Source organism: Haliotis rubra, unplaced genomic scaffold (assembly GCF_003918875.1).
Source record: "Haliotis rubra isolate DU_JTF1 unplaced genomic scaffold, ASM391887v1 Scf545, whole genome shotgun sequence".
NCBI lineage: Eukaryota > Metazoa > Mollusca > Gastropoda > Lepetellida > Haliotidae > Haliotis > Haliotis rubra.
Genome location: NW_025767241.1, coordinates 422,679 through 434,975, shown reverse-complemented (window position 1 = coordinate 434,975; position 12,297 = coordinate 422,679). Strand labels below are relative to the sequence as shown.

Genomic DNA, 12,297 nt, shown 5'->3' with positions numbered 1-12,297 from the left:
AGTACATCATGTAATTGTCTAGCTATACTCTAAGACTACACCTTACTAACCTCCAACAGCAGGACCTTGGGGATAACAGACTTACCGTGGATAATGGTGTAGGTGGGCTAGGGGCATGGACACTCAGCATTGTATCTGAAGGTAAGTGTCACTCACTGTAGACAATGGTGGAGGTAAGACAGTCAGTATAGTGGCTTAAACTGACTGTGGGTTTAGCTGACATGACTGTCACTGTGTATCTGTACAGAATTTGGAAAAGTATGAAATATGCAGCAACCTGGGGCCCCTTCGCTCACAATGGCAAGCGCCAGTGGGCGGCACTCATACATGCTAAGACGGATCAATTGTCAGGTCGGTGCTCAACTTATCCTTGTTTGCCAGTAATAGCCTGATATTATTGCTATATCGGTTTTAATTTTGATAGTTGTATTTTGTTTTTATTCATATCACAGATTCATTCCACTTCCTATATTTCTACAGTGAAGTTCTCCGAGACAAATAACATGCACTAGTTCACACTTAGGGAGTGTGTGGGAAATATGCTTCACTTAGACAATCTATAAAATGCCTAGATATTTCAGTTATTTTATAAATTCACTTCAAGACAGATCATAGACTTTTTTATGCAGTTCAAATTGCACAAAAAATTAATAATAAATTAATTATGCTAGGATTATACGGAAAAAATACAAAACATACATGACTTCGATTTCTTTCAGTCCTAACATTTTTTACCACTGACAGATGAAGTTACCGGTAAACTTCAAAATGGTTTAATTTTTTATCCCCCGCAACACGTTTTGCAGGGGGTATTAATTTGGACTCTGTCCGTCTGTCCATCCGTGCACAGTTATCTTTTCCGAAGCATAACTCTAAAACCGTTCAATATTTCTTCACCAAACTTGGCACATAGATAGATCTGGTGGTGTACTGGTGCCTTTTGGTGTTTTGGAATTCTGAATAAAACATATTTGGCGTTTCCATGGCAACAAGTTCGACTTAGAATGAAATTGGTGGTAGTGCTCTTTTCCGGAGCTGAACTCTAAAACAGTTCACTATTTCTTCACCAAACTAGGCACATAGATAGATCTGGTGGTGTACTGGTGCCTTTTGGTAGTTTTGGAATTCTGAATAAAATATTTTTGGCTTTTCCTTGGCAACAAATTTGACTTAGCCTGAAATTGGTGGTAGTGCTCTTTTCCGGAGCTGAACTCTAAAACCGTAAAATGTTTCTTCACCAAACTTGGCACATATATAGATCTGTTGGTGTACTGGTGCCTTTTGTTAGTTTTGGATTTCTGAATAAAATATTTTTGGCATTTCCATGGCAACAAGTTTGACATAGACTGAAATTGGTGATAGTGCTCCTTTCTGGAGCAGAACTTTCAAAACCTTTCAATACTCTCCTTCCACTTTTCTATATACACACCTAAATATTTGACATAATCATGAAGAGTATTTTGCCATTGCAGGGGATATTGATGACTTTGTCTTCTTGTTATCATGATAATGAAGATGGAAACATTAATGGGTACAAAAGAAGACTACATTATCTAATTAATACCAAGATGAAACTGTATTTCAACCTTGTTGATCAACGTAAGGATACCACAGGCCCTCGTGTCTTTGCGAGGATTAAGTATTTTATAAATTATATACAAATTTTGAGATGACCCCCTACTCGAAATGCTTCACAGTTTAATACATTATGACAAGGCCGGACTCAATTTTGACCCTCAACTAAACGATCTTGACACAAATGGCTGACGATATATCCGCACAAAACGGGGGTGTGATCGAAGCAAGCCCTCTGGTTGGTTGATGCATGTTAAAGAGACATTTACAAATGATGCTTTCTTTTGAGACGCTATTGCCGGAAAAAAAAAATCTGACATTTCTTCCAAATCAAGCAGTCGATGAAAGTAAAAATTCCCGAGAATTTATACAGAATGTGGAGATTTAGCAGCGTTGACCAACCAGAGGGCTTGCTTCGACCACACCCCCGTTTTGTGCGGATATATCGTCAGCCATTTGTCTCAAGATCGTTTAGTTGAGTGTAAAATTCGGGTTTCAATCGACTTGCAGAAATAACAACAAAGAACTGGTAGGTGTCATGAGCGGTGCTCAATAGGCCAATCATCCATGATTATGTTTACATAAAGTTTTAATCGATTGCATGCGATGGTAGCATAGCGATCGGCAAAGCAGTCAGCTTGGGTGCACAGAAGTGTCTGGTCTTGTCATAATGTATTGTACTGTGAAGCATTTCGAGTCGGGGGTCATCTCAAAAGCAATATTGTTTTAATCATTAATCCTCGCAAAGACACGAGGGCCTGTGCCTCATACTACCAACTGGGCTTGCGGGGTGGTGTAGCAGAGATCGCTACCTTGTCAAGAATTCTGGGATATCATCCAAGTAGTCTAGGGAGAAAAACAATAAAAAGGTAACAACCAGCCCATGGAAATTGCTCTGCATCAGAGTCCCTTTAAATCTAAGCATCATTTGCCATGTTTGCAAATTTCAAATTCAGGAATATGCAGTTTTTGTCTGATTGAGCAGAAGTCGTGAAGTTGGCTGGCATGAAGGAGGGTGATGATATCAGAAAAAATCTATAATGTGACTGCTACCTGAAAACCTTTTCAACCTTATGTAAACCTAAATAGAAATGTGATTATAATGTTTGATGATTATATTTTAGTGCTTATTTGCAATAAACTATCAGTTGGTTCTTTATACTAATATCCATTAGATCCGGGTTAGAATTGATCTTCACTAACCCATGCTTGTCGTAACGGGATCGGGTGGTCAGGCTCACTGACTTGGTTGACACGTCTTCGGTTCCAAAGTGCATAGATCGATGCTCATGCTGTTCATCACTGGATTGTCTGGCCCAGATTCGATTATTTACTGACCGCTGCCATATAGCTGGAATAATGCTGAGAGCAGCGTAAAACTGAACTCACTCACTCCCTCCTTTATACCAATGGTTTTAACAGAACTGTATACATGCAAATCTTAAATCTAAAGTCAATTTTCTGCAGGACCACCAAACACCCCAACAAACGTCAGTGTCTCCCATGAAGGCCCCTTCACTCTACATGTTTCCTGGAAGGAGGAGTTCAATGGCGGAGCTACTCAGACATTCACTGTAGAGTACAGTACAGACAAGAAGGACTGGAAGATAGCAGGAAGTCATATGGAGACGGGAAGTGAGAATTTTATGACATCACCCATCAATGACCTCAACTCTGACAAACTGTACTATGTGAGGATTATCGCCAGGAACAAGTTTGGAAACAGCAGCTACACTGAACATGTGACTGGACTCACGGAGAAGAAAGTTATACGTAAGCTTAGCAAAGTTTTCTCTGTAATGAAAATGGTTCTTCTCTCTTACATGTAGCTTAAAAGAGTTAAGTACATATGTCACATCAGTGAGGGTCATGGAAAGTTCAAAATAGAAAGGCATGATTTAACTGAAACATGTGGCAACCTGAAGGGAGCGATAGGGAAGCATAGTTAATTTTTGTATGTATTTTGAATTTGGTAATTTTCCAGAAGTGGTAGGGGGAGCTGAACTATGGGGTGGTTTGGTTGGTATTTGTATTTTGAGTTTATAAATGTGTTTTGGTTGTTCTTTTTGTATTAGTTTGTGGGATTATGTGAGACCAAGAATGCCAGGTTTTTTTTAGAAATATACCAAAAGCTTTGATGGTCTATTTAGTGGACCTACGAGTGTTTGTAGTGTTAGGTGTGTGTTAGTGTCCAGGGAACCCTGGAGCACCATTCTGTGTTGTTGGTAGTGTATGCAGTGTGGTAGGACAGGTTTCTGTTTTGTCGCAGTGTACACATTTGTGAGTTTGGTGTTTTATATTTCATGTAGATGGGAATTCAATTTTGTATGACCTGTTAATAATTTGGTTATCTCACATGCAAAATTTTTAGATTTATGATAGAGTTTTTAGGTTTTTTGAGGGACAGTGGAATAGATTTTGTTATTTTAGTTTAGAATTTGAATATTGGTACTTACTTTGCCTCCCTTGGAAGATTTGTATTCCCCCAGCATGTAATTCATGGGGACATAGTCAATACCTTGTGTGTCTGTCTATCTGTTGTCCAACCTTCCTTCCATCCATAATCATTTTGTTTCCATAGCATAACTAAAAAAAACTGCTCACTATCAACAAAACTTCGCAGATGTATCAAATAGATCCTGAAGTGGTGCTTTTTGCTTTTTGTAGATTTTTATTTTCCTTGATTTTCATGGAAACCAAGGACAGAAGTAGTGCCTTTTAATATTCAGGAATTTTAAGAAAATCAATTTGCTTCCTGTTTCCATGGCAACAGGTTTGACTTTGACTCAGGGCCATATCTCCTGTGTGTTTGTCCGGACCATATCTCAAAAGATTAATAAGTATTCTTTCATGAAACTGCTCAAGCAAAAACCAGGTTGTCAATTGCTGCTTTTTGCTATTAGAGATTTTTAAAATTTGTATTATTTCCTTTGATATTTGTGTGTACCCGACATTGAAATACAAACGTACAAATCCTAATTCCATATTATTGTTTTGATAGCACAGTCACTATCTTTCCTCATTGTTTGGTTGATATTTTGGGTATTTTGTTAGATCCAGTCAGCTATGATCTTATCTGTATAGAAATAAAAAATAAAAATCCCACAAGTACATAGATGGTGGAATATGTGCGTAACTGCTTGAGGACCTTTAGTTGCTCAGGCTTTATTGGTATATTTTTCCAATGGTATATGTTAATAATGTAATTGGTTTTTGTTTTGTTTTTGTTATTTGGATACCATTAGTTTCTAGGTTAGGCATAATTATATTTAACTCTTTGTGGTTTATGTCCTCTTTAACATATATGACCAGGCCTCATCTGGCTCTACCAGGACAAGATTTGACTTGGTCTAGACTTACAGTTTTAAAATGGGGTAGGGTGAATTTTGATTTGGTGGAGAAGTGAGTTTCTTGAACGCATATGATGTGAGAGCTATTTATTCCCAGTTTAGTTTCAAGTGACCCATGAAGATCCGGGGTAGAATAGGTCTTCAGCTACCCATGCTTGCCTCAACAGTCGACTATGCTTGTCGTAAGAGGCGACTAAAAGGATGGGGTGGTCAGGCTCGCTGACTTGGTTGACACATGTCATCGGTTCCCAATTGCGAAGATCGATGCTCATGCTGTTGATAACTGGATGGTCTGGTCCAGACTCAATTATTTACAGACCGCTGCCATATAGCTGGAATATTGCTGAGTGCTAAGTAAAACTAAACTCACTCACTCACTTAGTTTCAAGTTAGTGGCCATTGGGGCCTAAATCATTTGCATTCCATGTAAAATATGGAGCCTTGCCATTAACTGAGTACAGATAAGATTTAGGATATATTTAATTATGAGAGCATAGGTGGATCTTACATAAGCAAAATTTAAGAAATCTGAAATTAACGAATTAATCTGCATACAAAAATACAATCAATTAAGACACACGTACAAATCTATCTTCACATATTGATCCAAGGATGTGGTGCAGTTGCTAGTTCTACTACCGTTATGTCCAGAAAAATCTCACATCCAATGCACATGCCATTTCATCTCTTCAATATATCAATAAACAATCTAAATATTAGCAATACATAATATTTTCAGTTTCTCTTTCTTGCTTTCATATTATGAATATGTCAAATAAACATCCCTTCTCAGTAGAAATTCTCAAATAACAAAATGATCTTGCTTCTGGCAAATATGACATTTAGTGGAGCGGCTAAGATCAATTTTTCATAAGAATTGTGCATTTGATGATAAAAGCACCAAAATCGGTCACCATATAAAAGGCACCTCAAATTTTGTATTTTGTGCGCATGCGCAGTACATAAACTATGACATACTATTTTCAGCGTTTCTCCTTCGATCTTTAGTATTGTCATTCATTACAAACCTAAAATTTTCATAAATAGTTATTTACATGTTCATGAAAAGACAAAAATAGATAATTTTAGAATAATACAAAACATTTTGAAACAATTAACACTCCCTCTTCCCAAAATGGCGGCTTGCAGACAGCTTTTTGGACTATTGAACTCTTTGAGAAAATGTGTGCATGCAGCACAATAAAAAAGTCTTGGATATGTTTAACAATCAAAATCTATGTGATTATTCCCCAACTTCATGGCTCAAGGGCAAACAAGGGAGATACTTCAGATTGTCTTTCACAAGGGAGCAGTCATATTTTCCTGTGCAAATCATACTTAATTGGTTTTATTGTTTAATGGTAAATATCAATTGAATAAGTGCAAACACTTATCCTGACTCATACTGATTGCTTATCTGATCTCATTTGCGAATAGTAGTGGAAAATCAAGTGCTTGTGTTCCCCTTCAATAGAAAAAAACTCATCTCACCCCAACACATTCCAAGCTGCATGTGTGCAGCGGATGCACTTGACCAAGCCTGTGACTCTTCACACTCTCATATTAGTGCCAACAGGGTTAGAATCGTATCATGAAGGACCAACATCAATCTACGATGATAAATACAAGCTAACTTTGAGTGCAGACGGGTTACCCATAGCTTCCCCATCGAAGGATCGTCCTCCTTCACCTTACCACCAACTGGAGCAACTTTGCAAGTCATCAAGAACCAAACTACCAGAATGCAGGGTCTTCCCGGCTTGCTCAGCTTGATACTATTATCAGACGAGTCCTCCTGGGCCTCACCATGTCCAGATCCATCAACAAGGCAATGATATCACACTTCAAAGATCCACAGTCCGACAAAGAACGTATGCTTTTGTCCATGGTCATCCAGGAGAAGTACCAGGAGTCTGTCTCCGACCAGATCTGCTCAGCATCGGCGGGACTCACCTTGCTACGTAGACAAGGAAGTATTGGCCAAAGTGGGACCTTCTGGAAGACCCATTCATCACACAAATCTTAAGGAATAGATATACCATCCAGTGAACACTCTATCTTCCACAGATGCATTATGCAGAAACCCTACAACCCAAGCTCACAGATGCGATGGAGTCACTTCTATCCAAAGAAGCAATAAACCTCAAGAGGCACTAGACCCAGGGTTCTGCTCCCCAATTTTCTTGGTTCCCAATAACAATTTATCAGAAAATTCCGGACTAATATAAAGGTAAAAAATGATTATTTATTGAACACAGAGAAGTTCTTAATTCTCCACCTTTCCAACAACTTTCTGGCAAGAATAGATTTTAGGGATGCATATCTGCATATGCCGATCCACCCAGGGTCCAGGAAGTATCTACGATTCCTGTTCAACCATCAAAAATACCAGTGGAGGGTTCTTCAGTTTAGCATTTTCATGGCCCGTGGTTATTCTCACGGGTAACCAAGCCCATCGTGGGCTTACCGCACAACAGGGCAAATAGATGCACCTTCAGCCGAAACAATGGCATTAAAGCACTTCAACAAGTCATTATACCCAAACGTCAGTTGAATTTTACCCTATGATTGCTACAACCCATCCAGAGGTTTCTAGCCTCACTCCTGGACCAGCAGGACTTCAGACCACATCACCTACTAGAGTATCTCCAATGGTGGACGATGAAATCAAAGGTCTGCGCAGGGACCTTCTGAGTGAGCCAAGCTTCAACCTGCATCTGTATGTAGATACGTCTGTACAGGGTTGGGGAGCACACCTCGACACAGATGTTAACTCGGGGCTGTTTTCTCCAGAGAGAAGCTACTTCACATCAATCATCGAGGTTAGGCAGTTATCCGAGCCATTGATCCCTGGGCCCCTCGACTGTCCATTCAGTCATTGATGACCAGGACAGCCAACTCATCCAGCTAACAGGCAATCTGGTTCTAAAACTTCCTGATTGGTCGAAACTTCTCACTTATCCTCACATGAAGCAGACGCATCAAAACCCGAGTGTCGTCGATCTGCACGCATGGAGAATATCAAGAAGAACTTGACCAGGCGTAGCTATTCTAGCAAGGCTCCCTGTCTCTATGTAGATCTACCAGAGGCCTGCTTGATGACACGTAGAAGAGTCTTGACCAATTTGCCAGAAGTAAAGGGATTCCAGCAGATATACAACCTCAGAACCTCAAAGAATCTCAAGACTGGGCTCAATCTTAGCACCAATCAGCTCTGTCATCAGCCTCACCAGATTTGATAAAGGTCCCAATGCGTCAGTGCATCCTTCAGTGGTCTCCGTTTGGATTTTATTGCCAAAAAATTAGCCTGACCGACAGTTTCACATCCCACCATTATCTTCAATACTTGGCAATGAAGATAAGGAAGACTTATCACTGCGTCTGGTCAGAGTCCTGCGCATCTATCTACATAGAACAAGCGCCAGACGTCAGAAGTTAAGATGACTCTTCATCCCGCTCATGAGAGATCTCACAGCAAAAGTATCCAAAACAACTATATCCTTCTGGATGAGATCGGTGATACTTCGTATATACAGAGATGTAAGCTTAGAACCTACATCAGCTACCAACCCACACGAAGTAAGAGCTGGCATTTGTTCCTTCCGTACCATCATGGCAGGATGCTTTGGGAATATTTTTCTTTTTTATGTTCAATCATTTGTATTTTAGATTATTTGTGAAGAAAAACTCAATTTATGCCATCCCATCAACACATGCAGCTGTTGTTCAGCATGTCAAAAGGGCAGATTACCAGGCCGGTCACATTTGGGGTCAGTCATTCTTCCACAGCCTGAAGTCCCATCTCCAACTGAATGGGGCTGGATACAGAAGGAAAGTGGACAGTATGTTCACTACTGAACGACACTACACCAAGCATCAGAATATTGTAAGGAGTTGGTATCTTGTCTGTATAAAGGGCTGTAACAACCGATGCAAGTGGAAACAGTCCTCACTTACATGCGCTGGTGCGAGAGCCAGTGTTCATAACATTGACTCAGCTATGTTTAACCAGTATTCAAGGTCAGTATTTTTACAAAAAGTTGTCCTAGTAGGGTATTGATGGCAGTCGCAAAGCTAGAACAGTAGCCAGAAAAGGCAAAATATTATTTCTCTACTGCGCTTGCACAAAATGCAATTATTTTGAGTGCCTCCATATCCTAAAATGTTCACTATGCATCAAACTATAAATGTGCAAAGTTTCATGCATTTATCATTAAACGAACATTTTATCTGCTTAGCCACTCCACTAATTGTCTCTTGGTTGGTTACCATGTTGGAATTTAGGGTAACACAGTGGCTGATTCTTATCTGCGACTAAAAACCGTTTATTAGAAGTTATAGTCTAATGGAAATGAAGTGGTACACGCAAGTTTGCATCAATAGATTAAATGCAATAAAACCCTATATTTTTGCCCCCCGCAATGCGTTTTGCGGGGGGTATTAAAATGGACTCCGTGTGTGCGTCCGTCCGTGCACATTTGTTTTTTCCGGAGCAGAACTCTAAAACCGTTCAATATTTCTTTACCAAACTTGGCACATAGATAGATCTGGTGGTGTACTGGTGCCTTTTGGTAGTTTTGGAATTCTGAATAAAATATTTTTGGCATTTCCATGGCAACAAGTTCGACTTAGAATGAAATTGGTGGTAGTGCTCTTTTTCTGGAGCAGAACTCTAAAACCGTTCACTATTTCTTCACCAAACTTGGCACATAGAAAGATCTGGTGGTGTACTGGTTCCTTTTTGGTAGTTTTGGAATTCTGAATAAAATATTTTTGGCATTTCCATGGCAATAAGTTTGACTAAAACAGAAATTAGTGGTAGTGCTCTTTTCCAGAGCAAAACTCTAAAACCGTTCAATGTTTCTTCACCAAACTAGGCGCATAGATAGATCTGGTGGTGTACTGGTGCCTTTTGTTAGTTTTGGAATTCTGAATAAAATATATTTGGCATTTCCATGGCAACAAGTTTGACAGAGACTGAAATTGGTGGTTGTGCTCCTTTCTGGAGCAGAACTTTAAAAACCTTTCAATACTCTCCTTCCACTTTTCTGTATACACACCTAAAAATTTGACATAATCATAACTCGTAGACATAATCATGAAGAGTATTTTGCCATTGCGGGGGATATCGATGACTTTGTCTCCTTGTTTACACCTACTTGGGCTGTCAGTCTAAATATGAAGAGGTCATCATAAGATGATGCTGTATTGGCAATAGCAATTAGTAAATGGGAGGCTCCTCTGTATTGTATCCCTTGTCATGAGAGAATCAAAGTGAAGCATGTCCTGCTTGACTGTGTCATTTTATTTCCATCATGAGGGATCAATATTTTCTATCATCATCGATGTAGGATATTTTTTAATAGTATCACGTCTTGTTATTGCTTTTGACAGGAAGTAGATTTAATTGATAAATTTTGATGTAATATTACCGGTATATAAATTGTAGGGATGTCATGATACAGTTGCCTGACAATAATAATAACCGGAAGCTGGCAGGGGTAATGGAGGCGAAGAACGATTTGACATGCCATGAGTGGCGCTTAAAATGTTGAATTAAATATATTGTACGTGAGTAATTATTAAATATGAGGTTGGGAATCTGAGAGCACAACTCTATGAGGAAATGGGTCTCTACCTTTGATGATGGCGATATTTTATTTTGATATTAAAAATATTTTTCAAACCGAAGCGAGGGAAGCATGTTGCCAACCTTTGCTCGCTTCGTTCGCATATGGAAAGACTGGTCGTTTTCCCTTTGTTGCACAACCCTATTTGCGCTACAATTTGCCTGTGCTTCAAGTGATAGCTAAATTTGACCACAATCACCAACACCTGAAAGGATGGTGTAAATCCAGATAGAGTCCATGCAGGTACAAAAGTACTGTAAATCCCCATGGTCCCTAGTATGATGATCTACCTTCAGATGTTGGTGATCTGTAGCCTGTTTTTATAATGAAGTGTCTTCACTTGTGACATCATTTTAAATTTACATGCAAGTTTTAAATCACTATATGTAGATTTCAGCTGTCCTCTGTGGTTGGGCTGGATATTGCCCTGATTTTCATATTGCGATATATTGCAATAACTTGAGAGATATTGCAATACATATTGTGATATGCTGACTGGAAGGTTTCTCCCCAAGTGCGTACATAATAAATTCATAATAGCAATCTGAGTGCAACATCATCTTATTAGTTGCTGTTACACCATACTTTCAGGCTCTCCGTCCACATCGTGTATGGCTGTATGCCACTGGTTTACAGATAAATGGCATGATATAGAGCTTTAATGTGAAATATTTAATTGAAGTATTGCAACAAAGGTTTGCGAACATAATGATAAAGGTAATAGTATAACTTGATTTTCATGGTCAGTGTTGTTTGCTTCAACAGAATGGTCTTCAATGCAGGATGCAATTATTGTTACTGCTTGTCAGTGATTCATTCAGTTTCAACTCCAATATAAACATGTGTTAACATGAACTATGGCAAAATGAAACAAAAACATGATTTAGGTGAAATACTTCAGCTTAAAAACTCATGTGACCTCCAGTAACTAAGATCCTTGACTAGAATGTCATTATACAGTCCTGCAAACTTTATGAGACTTAGACCTTTATGATAAATTGATACCATATGTCCCATTATGAAACAAACAAAAATAATGAAATAATTTGAATTGTAAAATGGTCACTCCGAGCCAGAGGCTCTACTAATAAGTCCAAATAAAACATTGGCACATTTGAGGCCACTTAATTCCTCCACAATGTCACATATAAAGCCATTCAAACACACAAAATGTGGTAGAATATTTGGCTCTTTTTGAGCCACTTATAAAGACACTTCTACTTGTAAAGTGTTACATGAAACCAACAGAAACAAGTATATTTGGCTCTTTTAGAAGACATATTGTTGCCCTGGAAGTCAAGGGCATATAATTCAAAGGGGGCTCACTCTGGGTGACCCAATATATTACAGAATCTGAACCATATCGCGATATACTGTACCGGTATATACCGGTGTACCGGTAATATTGCACAGCCCTACTCGGTGGACAGGTATTTGTATTGTATATTTTCATAAGTATATAGCTTTTAATAGTCACGATATAGATGAAATACTTCTGATGTTATTTTAAATTTTACCTCACTCACTCGCAGATGTGTCCTTGGCTTCAGTAACTATAATGTTAATTTTCACTTAAAGCTAATATTATACACTGTTATTTAGAGATTTATAACAGTTTTTTAGCTTTATAATGAAAATAGCAAGTGTCAGAACATTCTTGAGATGCCACAGAAGAGCAAACCATTTGGCTTCTGATGGATACCAAACCGAATGTTTTCAGCTTCCATTTGGCCACTTTAAGT

General features: G+C 38.8%; 1 protein-coding gene across 1 annotated transcript in view; it reads left to right on the top strand.

Annotated features, from left to right (window-relative positions):
• LOC124253580 (hemicentin-1-like) overlaps positions 1 to 12,297 on the top strand; it is a 118,584-nt gene that overhangs the window by 61,094 nt on the left and 45,193 nt on the right. The window contains exon 10 of the mRNA XM_046687387.1: positions 3,043 to 3,348. Within this exon, the coding sequence (XP_046543343.1) occupies positions 3,043 to 3,348 (306 nt within the window). The remainder of the gene's footprint in view (positions 1 to 3,042; positions 3,349 to 12,297) is intronic.